Genomic DNA, 27,862 nt, shown 5'->3' with positions numbered 1-27,862 from the left:
AACTGAATACCTGAGCTGCACGCTGATCGAAAAAGAAAGGACAAGTTTGGCAGCACCGAACCAGAAGGCATGTGGTGGCGCAAGCCCGATGAGAAATATTGCATGAAGACACATCCTATGTCATTATTTCTTAGACCTGTCAAGACTGCATTAATAAGCTTAGTGTTAATCTCTCTATTTAACCTCATATCCTGCACTGGCGGAGGATAAAACATCCACACGCACAGCACATACACACAAGATCCTTCTGCTGTTGACTCGGAGTTGTGTAACTTTAACATTACGAAGATTAGATTGCAAATGAAGGGATATATGGAGATCTGACTGAATGTCACTGTAACAAGATTGTACAGATGTTGTGCTTAGGGAGCAGGTTGTGGGCTGAGTGATAGGAACTCAGAGAAAACCACCGTTTGGAATTGTTGCCATACAATACTGGAATATATATAGTGGAATCCTGCAAGCAATGACGAGGTCAGGGTGAAGCCAGCTAAGGTCGACGCCAAAGTAGTGTCATGAGTAATGAAGGTAAAGACATGAACAGTGTGTGTACATTATACTTCATACTACAGTAATCAATGTATGGAGGAGTAGAAGAAGGGAACGGAACTTTCTGGCTCCAGAACCTGAAGGCTCCTGGTTGTAATTTGATCGTTTTTGTCTGATAATCCTGTATTTGTGCCCCATTAAAGCATCATATAAAACAATTGCATTATTACATAATCATGAGGGCCCTTTTTTTGTGGACGGGGGCCAGATTTCAAATCTAGTTTATGCTTTAAAAATGGTGCATGGCTCATGAAGTTGTCCCCAAAATAATGAATGAGTCAAGATCAATCCACTAAGGTGGATCCGTTCATGTCCCCATTTTTTTGGGGATACATAAACAAGTGGTGTGACAGTGAGCTTCAAATAAACAACACGACACAGAAATGTCTGAGGTGGAGAAAAAAAACAAAACATATCAGAACATTAATAGAAATTCAAGACGTCCCTGAGGAAGGTGAATAGAGAGCGAGCAGAAAACCTGAAAGCTGCACCTTTCAACTTCTTATGCAACACGGCCTCAACCTGTCTTGGGCACCAGCATGCACAGACATCAAGATAAGATGCAATCGCACAGAAATGACAAATGATGTCTGGAAGTAAATACAAAACATCCAGTTTTCTCAATATTTAAAAAAAAAAACCAAAAGCAGCTGTAAGGATTTCTGCAGCTGTCTCCACTGATGCTTTTGATCAAAGTGCACATTGAGGCTAATAAAATCAATCACAGTAAGGTGAAGTTTTTATGACTGTATAAACAAACACCTGTGTACATTTAGGAGGTGCCTATCGAGTGTGGCTCTATCCTGGGAAAATAAAGGGCTGAAACATGACTAGACTGGTGGGACGCTGGCCTGAATCTGATCCAGTAACAAATCCCCAATTGCCCTGGCACAAAATGTACCGTCTGGGGGGGGGAAAAGGAAAACGATGCCTACAAACGCCACAATTATGTTTTACTCATGCAGGAACCTGCTCGTCACATTTTTGTTGATTTTGGATTCAGATACATTTTGTGTATAATACAAATCATTGTAAATTGGAATGAGTTATAGATTACATAACTTTCTGTGGGAGGCCATAAAAAAAAAAAAAGCAATAAAAAGTGAACAAGCACACAAACAAGCATGGAACTCGACAAAGGTGCAACTTGGATCAGCATTGCACAGATTTAATTATAGATTCAAGTATCATTATTCAGAACACACTGCTTACGTTACAGGATAATCTCTATGTAGTGTATCAGATATGATTTACCCTTGAGCAACGTTGTATTTGCTTTGGCATTAAAAAACAAAAGTCAAATTCATTCATAGTGCTGGTAGAAAACAACAAACTGTCATTTTCACGGATCAATCATTAACCAGCCTGTATATAGACACAATTCTTAAAAACAAATCTCCGTAGTAAACAAAATGAAAGTTTACATATAAAATCAATGTGTAAAAAGCATTAGACCAACAAGATTGAGTACGAACAAAGTAATGTTGGGAATGAGATATACAAACATAACATGGGTCTTATTGGCTCACATATTAGTGACATCATCTTACCATATGCAATCATATGCATCAGTACGTCATGCTCAGTCAGTTTTTACAAGAGGGTCATCGCTCCAACCGCAGCACAACTAGCCTTCAGTTTCACTTCACTGGTTCCATTTATATACTGTACAAAGCAGCAAGGTATGTTTTAAAGACTTTTATCTAACTTTGTTGGTTATTCTTCAGTGAAGTATGATCATCATATTTTGTCAACATAAATATTGGAGCAGCAAAACATGTTTGAATGGACATATTACGAGGGCTCTCCACATTCTTTAATAATAATAAAAAAAAAAAACATTAATAAAACCAAATTCATTGCTAAATCGACTTAAGATGACCCACATTTAAAAACAATAAAACACATATCATATGTCAAAGCTCTAAAAGGTTACATGCAGAAAATAAAAAGATGTGGTAACACTCCTGGAAGGCAACGCTTCCTGAAATGTTCCAACAGAATTTAGGATTAAAATGGGCTTTAGTTAAAAGAAATTCTTGCATAGGTGTTTCATATAACCCCTTTATAGAAATCCACTGGAATCATTTGAGTTTGTTTTTTTTTTTTTTTCAAACCATTTGTTTTTTTTCTCTGATTTGGCAAAAATACCAGAGAGCCCATAAACCACAGGACATCTACTCTGCAGTCTCCAAAATATGAAATATCAGAGATAAATAATTAACCAGTGCTCACAAAAAATCTGTGGAATGACGATGTCATATGAGTAACCACTAACATATTCACATCTCCTACTGAGATTTCTAAAAGAACAATAATAAAATTGCATTACTGTATGAGGAGCTGATGCCATAGTACATCACTTCTTAACGAACTTATAATTATACGAAGTCTGCAGATACATGCAGCCAGGGAGTAATAAATATGGCCTGAAGGGAGACAGAGTAAAAAAAAAGGCATAGGGTCATCCAGGGGTCATAGCATTTACCATCTTTGTTTGGTTGCACCATTGTCTGATGTCCCTTTGTTAATGGCACATGGACAAAACAAAAAGGTAATAAATCCTGTGACAGAGTCACTTATCTAAAAAGAAACTGGTCTCTGTTTCCCTCAGTATCCTTTAAACACAGTGGTGCTATAATCCCTCAGTCAGAGCTGAGAGAATGTCTGCTACACACTGCTCTACACATGGGGGTTCCAATATTTAAACTGTATATACTATTAGACTCAGTATAATTCAAGATTTATCTAGTTTATCCAACAATTAAATTCAACATAAATTTACATCAAAGACTTGACAATAAAGCTGAATATTGGAGGAAAAACTGAATATATATCACTGATTTGGTAAAACCATTACTATATGTAAAGTTTGTTTTCCACTATTAAAAGCTTTATATGAGCAAAACTGAAGCCAAGTGTGATTTAAAAGACAGAGTATGGTATTAATGAAATAATGCACCTGCACACTTCCCTCAACTCACAGAGTGAACTAACATGATGGCCTCTCACTTTCACACACATCACCTTCACCACATGGAAAATACATTTCCACAGAAACATGCTGCCACATGCTGTTGTCAGATGCCAAGTGCTGGGCACAGTGAATCCAGCTCCTTCTGTGCCTCTTCATCCTACGGAAAAAGTCAAATACAATAACGTGTGTTTATGCGAGTGATGTCAGCAGCTACTTTAACAATTTGCTATTAGGATCTTTGATTCATAACGCGTTTTGTGAGGACGGAGGAGAAACGCTGAAGGAATAAGCCAGGAAGGCAGATGTAAAGGCAGAAAGGGATGAAGCCCACCTCTTTTGAGGCAGCACTCATCGAACAAGCAGCTGCACACATCTTCTTAGCTTTCTCCCTCTGCCCCAGGACTTTGTAGCACTGCCAAAAGACAGAACGAAAAAGGTCAATGCATCGTTTCGTCCGTATAGGATCCAACCAACAGACACATTTCAATGGGACTCACCTTAGCTAGAAACACATAGTTGAGTTTAGAATATCCTGGATGGATCTCCTCCACCTGAATGAAAAACACAGGCCAAAAGGTTTCAGGTTATAAAGAAAAAATAAATATTACTCTAGTAGTTTTAAGCAATTACCCCTCAGAGAATAAATAAAGTATTTCTGATTCTGATTTGACTGGTGCTCTGGTTTAGTGGAACGTTGGTCTCCATCATAATAAGACTATAGTTGTAGTTACCTATGACTCATCTCATGCTTCACGTCTTTGTAAAACCACAGTTAAGTCAATTACAGACTAATAGTGGAGCAGCAAAAAGGTCAGAGGTCGGCGGGTTTCTCTAACAGGCAGGATGTATTTATTACAGCCCCAAAGCCTCTTTGTAGTTTACTCCACGTCAGCAGCATCATGTCATAACAGATATGTCAAATTAATGATAGAACACACACAAATATTAGCCAGAAGCAATATTTTATCTATATTTATATTTTATCTACTATATAAACAAGTGAAAAGTGGAACCAGATTAAGCCTTTGTACAAACAGATGGGCTGCTCTGTTAAAAGTGGGTGCAGGAGAGACCCCGAGGCAAAGTGCAACTGAACAAACAGGACGCTGTGTGTTACACTTTTCATCACAGCAGGTCAGAACATGCAATCAAATAAACAGCATGAAACAAATATTACAAATTAGACCCTGTTTTGTATCGACGTGGTTTTGTTAACTTTGAAGGTACAAGTTAGCTTCAAGGACGCTATGAAATGAAGCTGTCAATTGTTGAGCATCATGGGAAATCTCCTCCGTCCACACCTGCCTGCTGGGCAACGGCATCACTTAATGTTTGTAACTTTGTAACTTTCTAAGACATAAAAGGTTTCGTCTCATCCAGCTCCTTCTCCTTCGAACCATGTGTTGTAGGACCTGGTACATTTTAATCCTTCTCTTGCTTTAAAAAAGTAACATCACCTTAAGGAAATTTCTCAGTGCATCTTCAATTGTGGCACTTGGAGGTTCTCCAAATAATGTGGCTGCAACTTTCCTCTCAATCCACGACAACTGAGCCACCTGCAAACCAATCAAATAACATAAGTTCAAAGACAATTTTGCAAATTACTTTGAGAAGAAATGAACACCACCAATAATAATAATAATAATAATAATAATAATAATAATAATAATAATAATAATAATAATAATAATAATAATAAAGTTACACTGCCCTCTCTGGTTCAAAATTGCAAGCCTGTTTTCTGTACTGTGAGTCAGAAATATGTAAGCAAACCTAAGAGCAATTTCACAGTGGTCTTGGTAAACACGTGCACCACCAGGGTGAAGCGACAAACTAAACCGCTGACGTGAGGTCAGCAAAAACCCAAGTTCAGTGCATTTGAACTTAATCTTTAAGTCAATATTATTGAGCAGTTGTGAATACAGGGTTCCCCCAAAATCAATTCACAAATGTCCGTTGAAGGATATGTTCTGGTTTTTATGCTGCAAAAATATTTGAAACTCACATCCTGTAGCTGTAAGTGAAAAATATATAAATAATATTTGTGTTAAACTAACTGCATGTTTCAGATTTCTATGAGTGTTCTGCTTTCTAGGTTTCAAAATGGCACCTTTAAGCAGCCGAATGCAAACTGTTTTATTGAAAACAGAGTTGCTAACTTTTGTGGGTATTTATTTATTAAAAACAGATACTACTAAGAAATATTGTGGGTATCAGTTACATACTATTTTCACTTTAGTCTAAATTCCAAGGCTCCCTGTACAATGACACCTTTCGACTGAATTATTGTGGAGAATAATGGTCAGGAGAAGTCTGGGCCAAACATGGAATGTTCCTGTTCCGCACATTTCATCAGTGCATCAGCGTCGTCACAGGAGGATTCAAATAAAACTGCTTTATTGATGGAACCAGTAGATCATTGTGGACTAACCACAGACAGACCTTAAATATTAGTGTTAATAATGTTAATAACAAGTGTTACTTGTTTTCTAGGCTTTAGTTTAGGGCATAAATGTGCAATAAACTCCTGCTTTTAAACTTCCCTCTGGCTTCACTATATTAAAATAATATAAATATATATAAAAAAATAATTGAATGCTCCACTAAATATACACCGAAACTCACTACTTCTCTGGAACTGATAATAGGCAAGTATAAAATTTTATCAGAGCAATTTCTATTGCAGCCTCCTTCCTTCCTTTAGTTTGACAAAATGTATGAATGCCAACACTTTTTTCACATATGCCAGCATTGATTGGACAGATAAAAGACAGGACCAGATAGACGTAGAAACAATCATGAGGTGCATCAAAAACAGCCAGATGTACCAAATGAAAACAGGATGAAATTATCTCCCCGGTACAATCAGATTCAAAGCAAACAATGGCTGGTGTTACCTCCCGTAGTATTTTCTGCAAATATCACAGAAGGGAAAACAAACCTTTGCGTAACCCAGATAGTGGCAGTGAATGAGGTGAAGCAGTGGCAGGGTTAAAGTGGGGCCGGAGGGCAGGGACACATGTGAACCTCTGACTCTGTCAATATAAGGACAGATGAGAGAGATCTGTCCCGCTCAACATACGTACAGCATAGCACCAACGGCCCAGGAGGTAGTAGGACATGGGATCTTGTGGCTTGAGCTCAATGGCTTTATCCAGATGATCCTGGGACGAGACACAGACAGAGACAGAGGCAGAAAAGAGTTTCACTGTTGATTTATGACAGGGCTTCCATTGCCTTGTGTCTTGACCTGATCTGTCCTACTTCACCAACCCACAAGTATTTGATAAACACGTCTCACACACATGCAATTTCTGTAAGTCACCACAAGGCTCTAACTGTCTCGCACCGCGTCCTTTTCCTTTCTGTCTCTCACAGTTTTGTCATATCTTCCTTCTTGAACTCACTTACTCTCTCTCTCTCTCTCTCGTTCACCTGTCAAGGGTTATGAAGGTATATATTCTACACAGAGAGCTGCTGACAGAAGATAAACTGCTACGTGCCAATGCTCCACACCTTGTTCTGTTTTATGCAACTAATTGGCTGTAGGAGTGGCTGACAGGCTCCATGATCACATATAGCCACCACCTCATTCTTTGTACATATCCAAAATATATAGGAATTATCTATAGGCATGGTAGTGGCAGCATTTCATTAAATAATCACAATCACAGTTTCAGAATATGCAGTCGTAGGTTCAACATACTGTATGATCATCATGTTTTACACAATAACTTACCTTAAAGATGTATCCATTCTTTATCTTGTTCTGTATTGTGTCATAATCTGCCATGATTCCACACATGATGGCATACCTGCGCGCACACACACACACACACACACACACACACACACACACACACACACACACACACAATTTTACTATAAATTGACAGTGATCATCAGATGATGCTGTTCAGCTCTGTGCTTGCAGTTGTTTTTACAGATGCATGCAGGGAAACAAATAAACTACATATTTATTAAAAGATATTTCTTTGTAAAGCTGTTATGATGCAGTTTTAAATTGAAAATAAAGACACTTATTTTTCTACATAAAATACAAATGTTAGCTTTAGAGTATCAGAAATTAATACATAAATGCAATAAAAACTAAAATCAGTGATTTGTTAATTCCCTTTAATCTTGAACCTGACAATTTTTAATTGTTTGGAACCTGAGACGCAGTCCACTGTCTGATTGACCTCTTCGTAATGTACCTTTATTTCTGGAAATGGGATGTGACAAATTAAAATGACCATTATGCCTGATTAAAGCATAATGGTCATCTGTGTAAGTGGGGCTGTTGTGAACAACTGTCCACCCCAGGAAGGGTCGGACATTACACAACACAGTACTCACTATATATGGAACTTGTCCATTTGGACGCATCGCAACCTTAAAACAGGTGGGGGACAGAATGTCTCCCACGAGAGCAACTAAAGATTAGTACTTAATCCAGCTACTCAAGTTCCAGAAGACTGTTGTGAAAGAAAAGAACTATGTCAAATAATTATTCTTACTTGATACAGTAGCTGAACATTATTTGAAAGCTCAAACATGTTGCACCTTTATGATCAGAAGTTATTATAAACAATAGATTTTACAATGAGGCAAGCAGGCACAGTGTTTGGTTTACTGCGTATGACTACTGCATTACAGGTAATTAAGATTTTTCATGATTGGAGAACAAATTTGGCCACAACTTCTGTTGTCTGGGTTACTACCACTAAAAAAAACAACAAGCAAAAGGGGCATAAAAAAAACTGTTTGTTTGCAAAACTGCTAATTAGCCAACATATACAGAGATAAGCTGCTTTATCATATTCCCTTGCTCACCAATTAATACACTGACCTGGGCCAGTGGGCAGGTGGAGGGGAAACAAAGAAAGATTTCAGCTTAGGGACGTGGAAGTCAGCATGACAGAGGGTTTGGAGGGTTTGGTTTCACTGCCAGGTTGCTTTAATCCTGCTGGTACTCTGTCAAACACCAGAGTGATACGAAGGATCAGTGGGTGCAAAGGTCATCTGACAGTGGTGCTGATGGTAGGTGGAATCTGAAAATGGATGTGCACTGATGTGTCTGGTACGTGTGAATGAATTGAGGGCATGAGTTTGTGGTGGGCTACTGTAGTTTCCTGCACTTTTTCTATCTCTGGACGTGCCAGTAAAAAATACAACATCCAGAAACAGTGTTAAAAAAAAAGTCAAATTGTACAATATTCGCTTCTTTCAAGTAAAAACCCATGATTTCAGTTGAAAACGCTCCTTAATCTTCATACTAACCCTTATTACTCCAACTGTGTGGGACGTAATGGTGACAAAGGAAGGTGAATAGTGTGCAACTGTTAAAAAAAAACGTCTGTGGTAGCTACGGGTGCAGCCTGCTGTCACAGGTTGGCACTCGATAAGTGGAAAGCTGAACATCACCGGCGCAAAGACGCTATCAGTTGTGTATGTTGCTGCAGGTGACAGATCTATTAGAATGGAGTTCCTTGGTTCCTTGTTGTGCTGTTAACACAGCTGAGAAGGTCTTGCAAACCGTCTGCTGTGTCTGTATTTAAATAAATAATGCCGGCTCTTTCATTATCACCTGTGCATAGTCATGCACATGTCTGTAGTGAGCCACCAACTCAAACACTCCAGCGGATTATTTTCTGTTCCAGTACGAAGTTACAAAAATTGTCCGGTACACAACCTGGCAGAACTACACAAATATTCATCATGCATCAGCACTTTCGACTTCAAATGTGGCAACACGGACAAAAAGGGCAAAAATAATTCAAGCTTAAAATGCAAAAAAAAAAAAAAGACGCATGTGGGGATAAATGTATTGTGATTAGGGGAACTGGGATGTACCCATAGTATCTCCTCACTATAAAAATCTAAAGTGCTCTTTGAGCCTGAGAACAATTTTTGCAAAGCTGTCAGTCATCCTTGCCTCTTTACAAGCATGCTGTAATATGCTGATATGATTAAATACAATACAGCTTGGCAATGGCGAGATGAAAGGAGCAGCCAGCATACCAGAAGGGACTAGTAATCCATCTACCCAGGTGAGGGCTGTGGGAAAGATTGCTCAACGTCCAGGCTACCACATGATTTTATTTCCCCCTGATTGGCCAGAACTAACATTATTCAACATGTAGCAATTCTGGCAGTGTTTCCTGACATGAATACGAGTCCAAGAGTGTCCTTGGCAGAGCTGCTAATGAATGGACCGGTGGAAATGAATGAATAGTGGTGGCTCATCTCAGCACCTTTACTCTCCTCCATCAAGTTGCATTGCGTGGAGTTATCAGACATTATTATCTCAAAGTTTATACTGATTCCATGCTTGTGTCGTCTTAGACAACACCTCTATTGTCACTGTGCAAAAAGGGGCATCAGGCCTTCAGTGGAGAGGCAGTGGTGGGGGAGGGAGAGAAGTTTGGGGAGGAAGTGTACAAAGAAGAGTGATGTAAAGGTGTACAGAGGTGTGTCTGGCCTCAAGTGTCTACCTGCTATAACTGTTCTTTTCTTTTCTGAGTTGAGATATCATCTCTCCTCATGAAAAGCAAGACGGAATGGGAAAAAAAATCAAGAGGTGGAGGAAAGGCTGGTAGTAACAAAACACGATGAGAAAGATGCAAAAAGGACAAAATGCTAAATCGTGCAAGGTTAGTCCATGTTTTAAGTGCAGCTCAGCGTAATCCTGCACTCTAACAGGCAAAAACAAAAGGGTCCAAGCATCAGCTGCAAAGCAGCAGATTGATTTCAGCCTTGGAATCCAAAGAGAGCTCATTCAAAGACCAAAGGGCCAGGCAGGTCAAACATGTACCGAACAGGAGAAACTTAAGGATATTAGGAACAACCTGAGTGTGTCAAGTTCGCTGATTTACTTCTAATGTTCTCTTTACAATAGAGAAGCGATGACTGGAATTTGTGGCAGTATGTCGAGTGTTCCAACAGCAATGATTCGCACTACACTAAACTACAATGTTGGAGCGCACACACCGTTTCCATGGTAAGTTGGAACAGAGCACAGAGCTGCCACAGATCTCAAGAGTGAAAAGGTGGAATTATCTACTCTGACATAGAGAATTTAAGCTATGAAGACACTGACAGTGTCCATATCAACAGTGAGCAATGTTCCTATACATAGGAGTCCTTCAGAGGACCCTAAGACTATGCTAAATCTGTCCCCCTCCAAAGCTAAGACAAACAAGTCCAAAGATAATTTTACTACCAGGGGACACAGATAGGCACAAATGATACAGCAGCAGCGTTCTCCACTTCTCTGATGCAGCCAATAAATTAGGACTGTCGGCATATTAAAAACACACATGGCCATGGATTCTATCATATTTGAGGGATCAACCACTGATGTTCTCTTTCACAGACTCACAGTGTATTCATGAAAATCTGCAACTTGCCCTGCAAGTTACAGATACAACAGAGCAAGTTTCTTGAGACCGTCATCCTCACCTTACCTGTTAAGCTGCTACGCAAAGATTGCTAAGTGAATATGCACGGGGTCAAGGGAGTTTACCGGTTACCAATATTGTATAAACTGTTTCACCGTGAAATAACTTAGATTGTAATACACAATTAAAATTAGATAGAATTATTTCAAAGAATGGATTTTTCCAAATCACTTAAAACTATTACAAAAGGTCCCAAAGAGTAATGCAGTCATTAAAGTAGCTGCCAGCACTAAAATTATTTGGCCATTATCCTTTTTAACTCTGCATTTGTGCATTATTATTTATAAATGCAAAGTTTTTACATTTATAAATAATACGCCTCCAAGACTCACGTACTATAGGTTGAGAAGACAGCTGCAGATTCAGTCACTTAGGCTAAGTAAAGAGGATTTTAGCAGTTTTAGTGGCAGAGCAGGAAATGACAACAACATCTGCCAAACTGTGATGAGTAGTGGGGAATTCAGAAAAAACCGATGACAAGCTTTCTCATGGCATAGGTTCAATAAATAAACAGTTACCTCAGACGTAAACTTTCTTGCAACACTCACTGGCACCATCCCCAGTCTTTGCCTCCTCCCTCGTCAAAAGTGTGGCTTTACCTACTTTGCTCTGTCCAATCAACTGAGACAGCCTTTGTGTATGGTTTAAGAGTCTTACAAATTCCATCAGATGATATAGGATTAAGCATTAAGCTTTTTTAAAGCTGTTGCTCTTAATTAACTAAACCAACATGGCCTTCTCTTTCACTTGACATCTCAGGTGCGGCAGCATGTGCATGAATTCATGCTAATTATTCCCTAATGAACAGAGCGAGTAGGACTGCTGGCTTCAGCTCTCGTGTGTGTGTGTGTGTGTGTGTGTGTGTGTGTGTGTGTGTGCAGAGTAACCACATGTTCTCAATTACGCTGGACTAATCCAGGGACTGTAATTAATGGGATGCCTGGGGAACTATACCATTCACATAAACAAGCAGCACACTACTTGGTTTACTGTATGGAAATTCATATTTTTCAGTGCCTTATGCTGAACGAGAATTAAACCAAGCTAAGTAAAAGGGCCCTGGTGTCATTTCATTGAAGCTGTGTGTTGCAGTTGTTTTCAGACAGTGGCAATCTGATCTCAGAGTTGCATCTGGTCTATGTGATCAGCAGTCAAGTTTGGACACGAACGGTGGTTAAGATGTGGAATGCACGACCGAGGCCTGCACAAACAAAAACAGGTACAAATAATTAAAAAGAAAAGTGATTTTTCTGAGTCACAGAGCAACCAAGGAGGTTATCAAGGGTACGAGGAATCATTCCCTTTCCTTTGATTTATCTTATAGTCACACTGTAAATTCTAACCACTGTCCTAACTTACACCAAGATATTTACGTTACTCATTTATTTATAACATGTACTTCTTAGTTCGTTTTCATCATGTTAAACCAATCGCAGAGGAATCAATAAATGACATTACTACACCAATGGAAAGCAGCAATCCGCTAACTGTGCCAATGCACATCCATGCACTCTGCTGTACTTCGGATCGAGCGCCTCACCAGCACAGAGCAGTTAAAAAGTCTGTTTGTAGTTTCAGCGTGGGACAATGATGATGATGAAGATTATTACGCATTGTGCAAAAAGTTACACATAAAAGCAGTTGGTGGATAACAGTCAATTAGCATTGTTACAGTCATCAAAAAGGAAATGAATACAAGCATTATATTTAACTTAATGCTGACTTGTCTGTTATACTTGTTTATTTTGTCATTTATTTAAGTTATCAAAATGGTAACATTTAGTTATCAGTTTTAAAGCTGACACAAAAGAGCATATTGAAACAAACTTCTGCAAAATACAAACATGCACACTGTACTTAATCCTTCAACTTTTTACTTTTACTTATAATTTGAACGCTGGTTATTATTCGACATGATTATATTTTGAACTTGTTAGAAACAAGCATAAAACAGAAGACTAGCTTTTCGACATTTTATCTTCCCATGATACATTTAAACAGCAGCTCCAGAGCACAGAATGTAGCTTTGCCTTGTCGGATTGCAGATATGAATTATGTAGCATATAGTGAATTATCACTCAGCCAATCAGGAATCTCTGCTTTTCACGCTCCATTAACCCCTTAACTGGGAGTTAAATAATTGTTTCTGCAATCTGATCTTAATGATTTGCAATTTATTCACTTACTTGCAAGCTGAATTTTCTAGCTTGTAAGGTTAAAGCCTCTGCCAATACATATTTAAAACTCTACACAAAAACCTACAGTATGAATACTTTATCGGACTTGCTCCCACCCCTATATCTGAGTAGTCTTTTCTAAATGAAAAGTACATCTAAAGCTTGGGACTGTCACCAAGGTTGCCTTTGGTGGCTGGTCAGGGCTGCACCTGGTGGGGGTGCAAACCCAATGTTATACCACTGACCCACCATGCCCCCAACTAGGCAACATGCTGTACAATCCTTAATCCACTTTTGTTTTTTTGGTTTTATTACAGCTACAAGGGGACAGTTGTCAAATCGAGACAAACTTTATGAGGTGGACACAAACCCACGATCCACTGGTGCTGCATGTGTCTCCAGCAAAACTCCAAGCCCTCAATATTTAGAGCTGTAAATACATGGAGCTTGAGTGCGTGAAGCTGTCAGCAATATAAAGAAACCGCAGCTACAATGACAGAAGGACAATAATCACATGAGTTATTCCCACATTATGTTACTATCAGTCTGTCTGATAAACTACACTGTGTTTACATTCCTGAAAGTGAATGTGGAGGTGGATGGATGCTGCTCTTTTCTTACAAACATGCCTGTCTGCACAGCATGCAGCGTTTTTATTTTACTCTATATTTGACAAAATACCCACATTAATTTGTGTAACCTAACATCATGCACATTTATATTAGTGTCATCTACCCTTTGATTTGTTCAAGTTTCTATTGTTGACGTGCCCAAAGTAAAGCCTAGATCAAACAATGTCAAACAAAGAGGAAAACCTGCTTGAAGCCAAAATGTCACTGCAAAGGAACCAACCCTCCAAACACCTCTCACACTGGGAAAGTACCTGTTTTATGCTTTCATCAAGTTTACCTTGATACGAATTTACCAAGACGGCGCAATGGCAGTACCTTAAGGTTTAGTTGGCTGATTTGCTTTTGAAATGGCAGCGAGAAAGACTTTAATAAACAGAATAAAAAGTAGCTTTTGACTGAAGAAATGTGAAAGGAAGAAAAACAATGCAAACCTACCACTGATGACTTTGAGCACATGTAGGGTTCAGTCTCACTGCCTCCTCACCAACTTTCTTCCCTGAGAGGAAAAGGGAAAATAGACAACCAATAATGCTGCTTCACTGAAACACAAATTCACCTCACGTAATTCACCTTGGACATTCTTGTTCACATGACAAAAAGCATGAATGAGTAGAGTCAAGGGGTGTGTTGAATGAGAAAAGACAATTTACACAAGACCAACAGACATCACCAAGAGAGATCATAGGGAACAGGGATTAAGAGATATGAAATACAATCCACGAAAGGAACTTTGAAATCTTTTATCCCTCAGTGGAAAGTGTTTCATTCCATTTGCTCTAGAAATATTTAAATGAATGTTAAATATGCAGACCTGTTGCTTTAAATAGCCATGTCTCAAGGACTATTATTATATGTTTTGACACAAGTGTCTTAGCAGGAAGCACCTGGCCAGTTCTAATTAATGAGGACGGTTTACAGAAAAACAGGTCACTCCAGTCTGAGCTTCCAGCAGATTCACAAAACAGCTCCTGTTTGAGGAAAAAGTGTTATCATCTACTGTACTGGCTCTTAGTGTGTAATACAGGACAAGCACAGCCATTATAGCCTGCTTTTAATGGGCCTGTGAGCCCTGACATCACCTGAAAAAGTTTTTTTTTTTCCTTTTCAGTCCAGATGATGTCATCTGCTTGTACTATTGAGGCTTGGTCGACCTGCTGCTGTCGTCTGTCAGTTATGTTTCATATGCAGCTCAGTGGACAAAGATAAATGGTTTGGCATATAGCTCACTAGAATAAGGGCCAAAGTATCTTAATCGTTTCTTTTTATTAAATTAAGTGATTTTTGAAACGAGAAGCGTCATAAATCAAATCTAAATCTAATTGTGAGTTTCCCAGAAATTCTCAGCCCTACTCCAGACACTGTCATCTGTCTTATTTAGCTAAATTCTATTTTAATTAATAATTTCAATTAATAAATTAGAAGATTTAGTTCAATTCAACTTTATTTATACATATATTTGTTTTATTTAATACACTATACATTTATTCCCCAAACTAGAATCATAGAAAGGAAGTTGTGCACAAGAGTGTAAATAGGCCATACAGGCGATTCTGTATAGAAATTTTTAATTGATACATCATAGTTACGGCAAAGTGTCAGAAATGTTAATGTAAGTCTCACTTTAATAAAAGGACTGTGAGGACGCCTGTGTCATGCTATGTGACATATGGACTAAATTTCAACCTAAGACTGGTCATGTCCTTAGCCAACCTTAAGGAATGGTCCTGGAGACGATCTGGACACATTGTCGATTTCGGCTTAAATGCTAAAATTCTGTTGGTAGTAGTTTGTTTCAGCTGACCCAAAATCAGTTTGTGGTTTAATTGCACCATATCGGGCCTAAATCAGTTTAGTTTAGTTTTTTTTCTTAAGAAATGTCAGATTTATAATGTGTTCTTAAACTGCAAAATAGTTTGCAGCAAAAACAAATGTTAAGGAAGTAAAGAACAGTTAGATGTGTGGGCGGCTGTGGCTTTAGTAAAAACTGCACAAGTGGGTTTCAAGAAAAAGTTTCTTGCCAAAAACCACCGGTGAATGAGGCTCATTGGTTTATAAGAAAAGATACTGACAGTGCTGTACAACCTTATGTGAACTGGGTGATTCTGTAGTTTCAGAAAATTCTGAGAAATTATATGTCTTCGCTCTAAAGGATCCAATCGTGTCCATTTCAAAGTCAGATTGTCGCAGGTATTTTTTCATTTATATCAAAATAATGTGGGCCACATGAAGTACTAAACAGATGGATTATAATAATGCTTTACAGTGGGAAAGTATCTATTGGATCAATCTTAGTATAAATAGATCTAATGTTTATATACCATCGTGTTTTCGATTCTGCCAGTCTTTTACTGCTCTAAATCACTTTTAAACATTCCTCTCAGTCCAAACTCGACTCAACTGAAGATGTGATCTTTAACTTGACTATAAATGTGACTGTCAAGAAGTGATGGTCTTTTTTTTCCGTGTTGTTCATTTAGCAAAGCTGATCCCATGGGCCAGCAATTCAAACCAACTGCGTGAGGTAATTGCAGGACCAATTGCAAGGATTGTGGTTTTCAGTTGAGGCATTGAGATTTAGGGTTTGACCAGTACAGCATTTGAGGTTGATGCTTAGCAAATGAGGCCTTAAACAAGATTTAGTAGATTACCAGTTTCTGCATGGGTCTTCTTCTCCTCTACATTGGAGCTGATGTCATGAACGTCACAGTAGGCACGGATTAGCCGCCAAAGAAATGCTGAGTCCTCTCCAAACTGGAAAAGTACACCAGGATGTTAGGATACTGTATTGTGCATTTGGTTTTGTTTTTTCCAGGGACAATACAGCTAAACATTGTTACAACTAAGCAACCGATGCTTTGTATTTAGGGCACAAAGCAAAAGTTAATTTGCAGCTTCGGTCCCTGGTTAGGCTTTTAGAAAATATCATATAAATGCAGTACAATCTGCAGAATACGGAAAAATAAAAAAGACAAATCAACACATATGTACAGATATTTCTCTGTGTGTCCATTGCACACAACCAAATCAACACAATCCGTCCTAACAAGGCAACACAACTATGTGCACATGCAGCTCAACAACATAGCAACATAAACATTTATAAAGTAGATGTATGCGAACACACCTTCTCTCTCTGCTCTAATAAGATGTTAAGACTTTCCCTTTTATCATCGTCAGTGCCTTGATGCAGTCGGTCAATCCTTTCAAGCAGGATAGAAAACCTGTCTTCCGGCTGTTCTTCATCCCCCTGTTCTGAATCACTTGGCTCCTCTTCCTCAGAATCTGTCAGTGCAGTCATATACCTGAAAGCATAAACGCATACAGGGAAAACCTCAGCTGAAAACCTTTTCACATTAATAACAATAACACATTTTTACAGGCTGTTTTCTGCCAGGTGCTGATTAGAAAGTATAGGTCTTCACTCCATGCTAACACCCAACTGCACCAGGCTTGTTTACATAAGTGGATCGCTTAATGGTTTTTAAATAATAGCTGTTAAAAACGTTTGACGTGTTAACCGGGATACCTGGAGGCTTTTAAATAAATGCACTTTGTCAGTGTGGGGCACGCAATGTTTTATGGTGCCCCTTCAACAACTGTTTTGCTAATACTTAAGTAGCAGGAAAACTACTATATTCACAGTATAAGTAACATTAAAGACCTACACAAGGCTGAAAATATGAAAAGTCCCTATTAAGTGTTGGCACAGGGTGCATTTGCGTCATTGGTGGTTAAGGGAATATTATGGGCTGCAAGCCATGCTTTTGGAGGGATGTGTCACAACGGGCCACAGACAGAAACACGGTGGATTCAACAGGTGCCTCCTGCCAGAGGCTGCTTCCATACTCCACCCCACACACAACTCACAGTGCTGTGATTAAAGAGTAACATGAGGGTATTGAGCTGCAGAGACTTTATTTAGTCAAGAAAAGAACTGTGAAAAGAACCAATGCTGACTATGTCAATAACACAACTGCCAAAACGTGTGCAATGCTAAGATCAACCAATTCTGTCTGGTTTTGCAAAGTACAGTATTCTGTTGTCCGTTTTATTTATTGAGGCCATATCACAAATTTGCCTCAAGAGAAAAAAGTTAAAATAATTCAAATTGTATCATTGCAAAGTTTGGTAAATGGTAAATGTTTTGCACTTATATAGCGCTTTTCTACCTATTGGGGCTTTACACTGCTTCTTATTCACTCATACACATGTGACCGGAGGAGCCGGGGATTGAACCAACAACTGCGAGATAGGTGGACGACTGCTCTACCTTCCTGCACCACAGTCGCCCTGGTATCGGCCTTCATAAATTTATTAAGAATAACTTTAATTTCTGATGAAGGAACATTTGTAATAGGCCAGTGTGGACAAAATATTATGTTAATGAAACAAAAGTTTTTCTGTTTGCCATTTCAAACTTAAAGGTCACGATTGCTTAATTTCAACATTTTCTATTCAAATTACTGTGAGTTTGAGGAAGGTAATCGGATGTACAATGACTGTAAATGTAAGAGAAACTATACTTTATAGCATCTCCATTTCATTTTATGCCATCATTTTGACATAATGCTCTAAAGCCCTTCAACAATGTCCTTCTCTGGAATAAGCCCTGTGTAAACCCTAATACACACCAGCATAAAAATAATGAATGAAACGTTTGTGTTTGCTCTGACTGTTGGGAGTCTCTCTTTTCTATCTGGCCACACTATATTACAAAGCTCCGTCCAAGGCTTGGCGTTTAACAGTAGCGGGAATCACATTACTGAACTTGTGTAATTCATTCATTCAGTCTTTTGTTCTTTTATTCATTCAGCCATCTGTTTCCCTCCCTCCCCGTAGTTATTGACTCAATGGAGCTGGAGAGATAGACAGTAGACTACTGAGTGATCAGCACATTCCTGTCACGCCATTCCACCACTCACAAAATCCCTTGCATTGAAAGAAAAAGAAGCTAAAGTTCTATTTATATAATCAGATGTGTATATGTAATGTATACACACTTAATTGTCAATTTATTAGGCACAACAAGCTAAAACTAAGTCTGTCTAATACTACAGTCCTGTCATACATTTTGCCTCCATGAAGGCGATAATGTTTTTGATGAAACAGTTATTGAAAGGTAATGAATCAACTGTATTATCATTTTGGAAGTTGTTGCATTGGACAAATATGTCTTCACATTGATTTCAGTGAGGATAGGCTAAATACTCCTTGCCTTCATTTACAGAGAATGAAACTGCCACAAACTGATCAAGAGGATCAATATTGATACTGAAACAGGCATTTTTCTTTTTTTTTTTTTTTTTTTAGAAAATTAGCATTGGCTATTAAAATCTAACATGTGCGCTCGGTAACCAGTGCCTGTGCATAACCAAAGAATCGTGGGTGTTTGGTTTGCAGTTTCACATCATAAGTCTTTTAAATGATCACTAAATTCGGAAAATCGATGACCTATCTGACTGACAAATCAGGAAATGTATTGTTTCAACACGTGTGAAGTGGGCATTTCATATATTGAGATTAATGAAATACCACTTTAAATCATGATGAATATAATTCATGTTTTGTTCACTCTCATAGCACTCAGCATACTCTAAAAGATAAAGGACTGTAAAGGTTTAACTTTTGCTTTTAATAGGCTCAATAAGTGAGATCAGCTTTTCGGTATACAAACCCCAGAGGGAAATGAAGGAACCTTTCAGTAGAGCTTAACATGGCCTGTCTTCACAGTGGCATGACTCAAACCAAATCCAAGTTACCATCCCAACATCACTGGGCCTCGGAACTCGCAGCTCGGCTTTTTCAGTCTGTGGAGCTGTGGTGACAGGACCAGTGAAAGCCTGCTCTGCTACCAGGGTTGACTTGCTGGAGGGAGTCCAGCTATTTATTGTCTGATCCCCCACAGGTTTGACAGAAGCTGAATCTTTAGATGCTGCCTGCTGGCTTTCCAACAACAGCATGCCCCCACTGTTGTGCCAAGCACTTGTCAGTCAGTTCTCACCGACACAATGCCAAGCCAAAAATGAATGCAATGTTTCATGCAAGGATAAATAGCACGTTTGTAACACTCGGTTCTTAAAATAGCGTAGAAATAGCAAAGAAACCGTTTGTTTATTTATTTGTACGGGAGCCTCATGAATCGAATCCCACCATCAAGGGCTACACCTGGTGCCAGCGTAAAAACAACTCAAGCCAAATCCATGTATGGAGCACGTTCCGCAGTGGCAACTGCTAAAAGGACAAGCTGAAAGCCGTTGAGCTTTAGAAATTGTTGGGTTTTTTTGTACAAAATTGTATAATTGATCCTTAATTTCTTTTGCGAAAAGACAAAAGGGGGAAAAAATGTCTGAATAGCAAACGGGATGACCCCTACCCAAGATAATTCCAATAGACCATCGTGTTTAGCGAGATCCAGCTAAGAAATGTTTACCTTTCCATTGACAGATCGACTAGCCTCTGCAGTACAACATGGAGGTAAAACATTTTATAGAGATGCTCAGATGATAATTTGCTGTGGATTATTCATTAATCAAGTGATCACACTATTTACAGCATTGATTACAGCTGCATTAATAGATAATAATAGATAAGAATTTGGGGAGATGAATCAATATTACATTGATCACAAGTATTTACACAAAAGAGCCTTTTGGCTACGAAAGCAAACAGGAAAGGAAGATGTGGGTGGTCAAACTCAACAGATACATATCAGAGACTGGCCAGTGTGACTGGGGCCATGACAAACAGCTGAGTGTGTCTGCTATGTGCTCACTGTATACATCGTACTCAACTCCATTGAATAAATGTGTTTGTTTGCCTGAAGGTCTTTCACTGTGATTCAGTATGAATCTGAGGATATAGATGTGAATGTTTTGATACAGACAGCTGCAAAGTAACACGTACCATGACCTCACATGGAAGTTAAAGTAAAGCTTTTAATCACAGAGCAGACAATGAGTTCCTTTTTCTCGTTCTAAAGATCGCTCTGTGTGTTGAGCAGGCCTGCCCGTTACTACACGAAAGTGCTGCCTAAATCTGTTTAAATCAACAACTAGCCGGTGTCATAAATGCTGTTTTTTTTTTTTTTTTTGGAAAAAGGTAACAAGAATGGGTGATGTCCTTAAGCACAGTGACGTGATGCGAATAAACTTAGTAGGAACTGTTCACAAAATTACAAGTTCCTACAAGACACTTTTAAATGAGGCATCTGAAAGCTTGGCACTGATATCGGGTGTTGATTGGTCTCCTTACCTGCAGAGAGGCAGCTCTGAGGAAGCTAATGTGACACAATGACAAGTTAGTGCAACTTTCAACTTTCCATTGGCTGTGTCTACATGTTCTGTTTTGATTTTTGTCTTATTGATGAGCATTTCTGTAGAAATATTAAGCACTATTACACATAATGAGGTTGAAGTCAGACCCCTTATAAGACAATTCGCAAACAAGCGTCACACTTGACAAACCTCTGCAGACAAACAGGACTAAGTTGATGTAGAAAAACTTACAATTTTGAATTGCAATTTGCAATTGTACAACTAGAAAGGAACATGTCAACACAAATGTTAGAAAACCATTAAGCTTCCAACAGCAATCAACAGCACACAAGTATTTTCACAGGCCTTGGCCTAGTCATGATGTGCATCTATTATTTTCTGCAGTTGTTGCAGGTCCTGTTCATACTTCTATAACGCCCCCTGCTGGACATATGTTACCCCACCAATAATGTTCTATGACACGGTTTAGTAAATCATAAAAACAAACATCATACTTAGTACTGACTGTGTTCAGTCAGTTGAGAGTTTGCAAACCTCACGATGGTTTCTACTTGTTGAGCCAACAAATGTTGTGGATGATATTGCTGTATGCAAACCGAACATTCTGCACCAAGCACACAAAACTTTGCTGATCTTAAATATATTCTTAAGGGTTTAGATTTCAGCAAACATGTAATGACTCTTACTACACCTAATACTTTGAACTTTGTATTGCATGGAGACATTGTGCTGCAAACACTTCCAAGCCATCAAAACAGATTTAAAGAGCCCTTAAAAGGAAGCTTCATATTCATATTCCCTAAAGTGCTGGAATTTCTTCACTGCATCATTCCCACTAACCTCCACACCCCCTGCTCAAACAAATATCAGAGCGGCAGGACAGACTCTTTAATTATGTTTGTGTGATGTGATTTTTTTTTTTTTTTTTTTTAAAGGAATTATAAGCTGGGCTGTAATTAGGCATTTGATCCAGCCGAAGCCTGTCACTCAAAAGTGGTGAACCACATGTGCTGAAAGACAGTCTTACTTCCATCTGCTCTTCTAGCCAATAAGGAAGTAGGTGGTAACATTAGTAGAGGAAGGGTGATCTAAAATGTTTATCCATTAAAAAAGAATGCTTTCTTTATATGCTGTTAATATTTGTCTAGCCGTTTTATTTCCAAAGCCAACAAATGCAGATGATGTGAAATATTTCCAGGGCTACAGCAATACTTTTCCTGCTTGTTATACTTCATGTCACTGCTAAAATGACACAGGTCAATAATATTCACTCCTGAAAAATGACACATGAAATTTTTGTCTTTTTTTTTTTGAATCACCTTAAAGCTGTATTGTAAACATTATATGACATTATAATGACTGGCATTGGCTTCTTTCCTAGAAAAAACTAAATAAAGAAAAAAAAACAGTGCTCAACCCAACCTTTGCATGGAATGTGACTGCCAGACCACAGACAGCAAAACACAACACTGATAAATTATATCAGAGTGCACTGGATGTCAGTTGGCCTATTTTACTGTTGTTGTACTTGTAAAAAAAACAGCTTTAAGGCAGCTGATTAATCACTCTGAGGAGAGTAACAGTGATGGGAGTAATTGTGCTCTGATCTAAGGGTGACTGCCCAATTAAAATCAGTGTGGTTAGTGTTATGATGTCTTCTTGGCACTTCCCGTAGTCTACTTCCGATACAAAGACTGCAAAAGCACAGGATTAATCGAGTCGCATGACAGACAAAATGTCATTCTGGGTCCTACAGTAGCAAAATTCTCTATTTGCGAAATGACCCGAACTCATCAACTCTTTTTTTGCCCAGATTTGAAACGTCGGAAATTATATCCAATCATATGCAAGATAAATGCAAGTCTGCCAGACTTAAAACCTTAGGCATCATAAATAAACTGTTCGTGCGAATGCTTATAAGATCAGCTTTTAAACGGGAATCCTTTTAAAATGAACACATCTGTTGTTTATGTTTCCTAATGTTGGCATGAGTTCAAGGCATTTGCTGAAAGTGGAGATGAATAACTGGGCATGCGGTGCTTGATTAGTCTGCTCTTCTCTGCAGCACCTGAGGCCAATGTACATGCTGTCATAACTATAATTTAGCACATAAAATCAGCAAGCAGGTTTAACAAGTACGGTTGGAGGTTCAAAAGAGTTCAAATAGTCATCACAATAGTGATCTATTGATCTATTGATCACTTTATGAAAAGTGGAAATTCACCTGAAATCAAATTGCATCTTGACAGCTGCTGTGATATTTATCTGTTATTTAACTTGTGTGCGTCCACTAAAAAAAGTTTTTACTGTACACATATTGTTTCTGAATGACCTGATAATTTATATTGATTTCATCTCGGCCTTCATATGTTGATATAAATTAATAAGCAAAGCCTAAAAAGTGATGACATAAACAAGTACAAAAGAAGGATGCTACGCCGGATTCGACGGACAATGATGCAAAGCAAACCAAGTCAGCATGCATCAACATCAACAGGGGAGAAGGACATGTGGTTATGTTCCAGACTTCAGAGAGTTATTGACGATTGAATTTATGATTATATTATTCATGTACTTTACACAATATTGTGATAACAACATACTGCAATATGACCAACTGACAATCTATTAATAATTGTCATTGTTCCAAAATACAAGCTATGATCAAAGGTCAAGTCGGCTGTGCTGTACAATCATTACTTAGTTTACAACCTGAACAGGAAGTGGGTGTGGACTTACACCTTACCTGTCTTTTTTTAGACAGGTAAGGTGACTTTTTTGTGGCTCTTAGTAAGCGACTCTGAAGTTTGAATATTTAGACCCGTCCACATTTTTTTGTGTTGTACATGTATTTTAAAAATAGACAACATAGCTATTTTGGCCGTCATTCTACACATGAAACATGAAAACATATGGAACATCTCATTTACATAATTATTCAGAGCCTTAACTTTATAATTTGTAGAAGCCTCTTTCTCACAGTTACTGTATTACAGCTGTATTCTGACTATACAAGCATCTTACACCATCCTTTCTGACAGGTCCTGTCAGACTCCATCAGACTGGGTGGGACTTTCCTATGAAGTTGCATCTTCAGGTTTCTCCACACTTGTTGTGTGGGGTTTGACTCTGAGCTTTGGTTTTGTTTGACATAGTGCTTAGAGCTCTGCTGAAACAGATAGATTTATATTATATATTTGTAGAAACAGCTGTGTTATAAACTAACCACTGTGACATTAAGGTCTGATCAACAGAGAGTAACTCTGATGGTCGTCCTTCTGCCAAGTTCTCCCATCTCAGCAGAAATGTTGTGAAGCTCTGTTCCTGTTCATCTCACTGATCTTTTTTGCCCGGTTATTTAGTTTGACAAGAAAAGTCCTGATGGTTCCAGACCTAAGTTATTGAGGCCATTGAAGCCACAAAATGTAGTGTGTGTGTGTGTGAGTGTGTGTGTGTGTGTGTGTGTTGTGACTTTTCAGTTTGTTGCAATGTGCAATTTTAATAATATAGTTTTACTTTATGAATTTTGGGGAGGCAGTGGCTCAGTTGGTGGAGTGACCACCCACCAACCATAGGTTCGGAGGTTCACGCCCTGCTCTTCCCGACCACATGCAGAACCAACGACTGCCTATCCATAGCCATGCAGTGCTGGTCGGAAGCCCGGTAGAAATTAGGGAGGGTTGCATCAGGAAGTGCATCCAGCACAAACACTGTGCCAAATCAACATGCGGACTAATGATTCGCTGTAGCGACCATTAACTTAGACGATAAGCCAAATAAATAAATAAATAAATTACTGTGTGAGTTAGAGTTATAGTGTACAGACTGACATGAAATATTAATCAGGATAGATACCTCTAAGAAACACCCCCATCACATTCACTCTTTTAAACACATCCACAACTAGAAGCGGTCCAGTACAACCACAGTCTCACCTGTGAACACTCAGCACCTCTACTGGATGAGTTTGGATTTAGGATCTTTATAACTCCACAATGTTGACTGGGGTAAGTACTGCAAAAATCTGAAAAACAGGAAAAGTGATCTCAGCTTTAAAAAGTACTCACCCTCCCTCACTCTCTGCCTCCTCTGAGCTCCGGCCACTAGCTATGGCCCCAGTGATGCTGCCTGCAGTTCTTTTCCTTCGTGTTGGCGTGGTCCTGTGTAGAGAGCTGGATCGACGAATCTCAGCTCGTACTCTCAACTCCTCCCTGACTTTGTCCTGCAGTGTCGGCAGAGCATTCTTCAATGCCTTCATCTCATCTTTTAACTCCGAGACACACTGGATTAGGGCCTCAAGGCGCTCCAGCACCTCAACCTGGCCCCTGGGCAGAACTGGACCATCCACCAACATGACACCTGTCCCTTGTTTATTAGTACGGTTGAGGTAGAATCCCGGCCATGAGCCTCTTCGTCTTGACCTAAAGCCTTTGTAACACACCACAGCCAGACTGATACCAGCCACTCCAACCAAGGCTCCTAAAACCAGCACCTTGTCTGTCTGGGCCATTCTGCCAGCCTGCAGAAAACAAATAAATATTAAAAAAATAAAAACTTACAGAACAAATTAAGCCAAGACAAATGAGCAAAATATGCCATATCTAAATATCTTTCCACTTCATCTATAAAAACCTTTTATTGCCTGTTTGATAGGCTAAAGGCTAAAGTTGCCAATTTCCAAACAGGCGCTATTTATTTCTATTTATTAATACATGTTTTATTCTATGAAATGTCTGAAAATAGCCACTATTTCCAAACCCACCTGTTTATGTCAGCCCAACTGTCCAAACGGTTGTAATATCTGCAACCTGTTATTTGTTATTGTCTATTAATTTGTACATACTCTGCAGAGGCCACTGCCTCTGATTTCCAAGGAGCCACAACTGTGTGAAAGTCAGAAATTGTGTCCCTGTTACCTAAGAAAACACAATGGAAATTAAGACCTATAGCAAACAAGTTCTAAGCGAGAAGCCGCAAGTCTGCAAACAGATTCTACTGTTGACACGAAACTCTGCTAAACAACAAGATTAAGTAGGTAACGTTAACTTAACTGGATCAACATATAATCAGCCACTGTGTTAGCCAGCAGTTAGACATCAGCTCTTTAGAGTCTGAACATAATGAGAAATTCAATGTCCAAGGGCGTTTACATCGTGGCATCTAGTTGAGCCATTTTTTAGTTCATTACCACAATTAGCTAGCTAACTATATTAGCTAATTAACGTTAACAATCAAGCCAGCCTCTATGCTAACGTTAGCTAAAAGTCACCAGTTTCCAAATGTTGTACAAACTTATTCGACACAGTTAAATCGCAATAAATTGCGCAAACATCAAACATAACCACATCAATTCGTAACGCAAATATATTCTTTTTAAATACAAGCCAAACTGATAATACTAGAAACCTTACTGTAAAAATGAAGCTAATGGAGCAACCCCAGTTGACACTTCTTTAATGTAACCGTAAAAACATTCCGTGCGAGCCCAAGTGCTGCTGTGAAGTGTTCCGGGCTTCGTCTGCGTGAATTTGAAAATAACATTTACTTACACTATTTGTAAACTTTTCTCAACGAGATACCAAAAAAATTAAAAAAAAGCAATGTATCATTGAAACATAATGTTTTACCTAACTAGTCCAACTAACAAAAGTATAGTTTTACCTTATACAGGTAATGTGTGAAGCTATTTCTGCCCTCAACCCAAATTGATGTATCCATAGTGAAATACTAAACAAACTAAACTAAACTAAACTAAACTAAACTAAACTAACTTGGTAGATTTCCGAGCTTAAAACTGTATGTACGGTGATGCAAATTTAACCCAAACATAATATCAATACACGTGCAGCTATTACGAGTGTTCTTTATCCTCAAAAATAAAAATGGTGACAAATAAAGGTCAATGTACTAAAAACATTATAGTAAAATAATATGAATTGAATTAATGCAAAAGTTTGCACAAGCCTTTATAAAAACTAATTAAATTTGTAAATTTCTGATGATAGATAATTTGTACTAGACAATTTGTTGTTTGCTATTTCAAAATAAGGAGATACAAACTTTTGCATATGGAAACTTTTGTAAGCTACAGAATCTGCCTTATGTATCTTTAAATACAGCTTTACATTTATTTATTTATTTAGCTTTATTTATTTATTAATAGGTATGTTGTTTGAATTTTTTTATGAAATGCAAGGAACCAGAAACAACACACAACCTCAAGTCCTCATTTAATCTTCTCGTTGAACATTATATTCCAATAAGCATTAATCAAACTTTTGATTATTTCATGCATTACGGTTCGATTGCAGAGTACCTTGTATTTTACATTTGTTGCTTTATGTTGCTATCGGCTAAATATTTTAATAATAGAGATAGCATTCATTATTATCACATAAGCGAATAATCAGTGGCCAACATGTCGTGCGTTATAGTAAAGTAGCTTCATATATACAGGTGAACTAGTTTATATTTAGAGAGTGTCTTCTATCATTATATGTTATAAGTTTTAGTCCAAGTCCAATGCTTTAAGTCATATTTGTACTCATTTTACCTATGACATTTTCTGACAGACAAAATGCATATATTTTCAGCATGATATCCTTCTCATTGACAATATTCTTTGATAGGAGGCTCAGTTAAAGACTCACCTGTGTGCTTTGCTTCTCTCTGTCTGTCTCTGCAGTGAACGTGGACAGAATGTGCACTGGGATTCAAAGAGTTACTTAACACATGTACTATCACAACAACCTTGGACCTGTAGTCACTGGGCATGAACCTGTCCTTTCTG

At 38.4% G+C, this 27,862-nt stretch overlaps 1 protein-coding gene across 5 annotated transcripts; it reads right to left on the bottom strand.

Moving 5' to 3' along the window:
- Positions 1–1,679: 1,679 nt before the first annotated feature.
- LOC137098392 (regulator of microtubule dynamics protein 2) lies at positions 1,680–27,862 on the bottom strand. Of its 5 annotated transcripts, XM_067474617.1 has the most exons (12): positions 26,484–26,532; positions 25,835–25,988; positions 25,140–25,591; positions 16,923–17,100; positions 16,447–16,549; positions 14,234–14,294; positions 7,266–7,341; positions 6,613–6,690; positions 4,984–5,082; positions 4,024–4,077; positions 3,858–3,938; positions 1,680–3,683 (listed from the first exon to the last, which is right to left on the bottom strand). In XM_067474617.1, exons 3-12 carry the CDS (start codon positions 25,580–25,582, stop codon positions 3,630–3,632), a joined length of 1,227 nt encoding a protein of 408 aa, XP_067330718.1. In that variant the 5' UTR covers positions 25,583–25,591; positions 25,835–25,988; positions 26,484–26,532; the 3' UTR covers positions 1,680–3,629. The 5 variants fall into 5 exon arrangements, 4 of the variants coding, with proteins under 4 accessions (XP_067330718.1, XP_067330711.1, XP_067330726.1 ...); XM_067474610.1 differs by lacking the exons at positions 25,835–25,988; positions 26,484–26,532 and adding an exon at positions 27,723–27,862; XM_067474625.1 differs by lacking the exon at positions 25,835–25,988 and having other exon boundaries at positions 26,484–26,590.

The sequence above is a fragment of the Channa argus genome, chromosome 1 (assembly GCF_033026475.1).
Source record: "Channa argus isolate prfri chromosome 1, Channa argus male v1.0, whole genome shotgun sequence".
NCBI lineage: Eukaryota > Metazoa > Chordata > Actinopteri > Anabantiformes > Channidae > Channa > Channa argus.
Note: the sequence above shows the minus strand (reverse complement) of the source record. Positions and strands in the feature narration are given on the sequence as shown.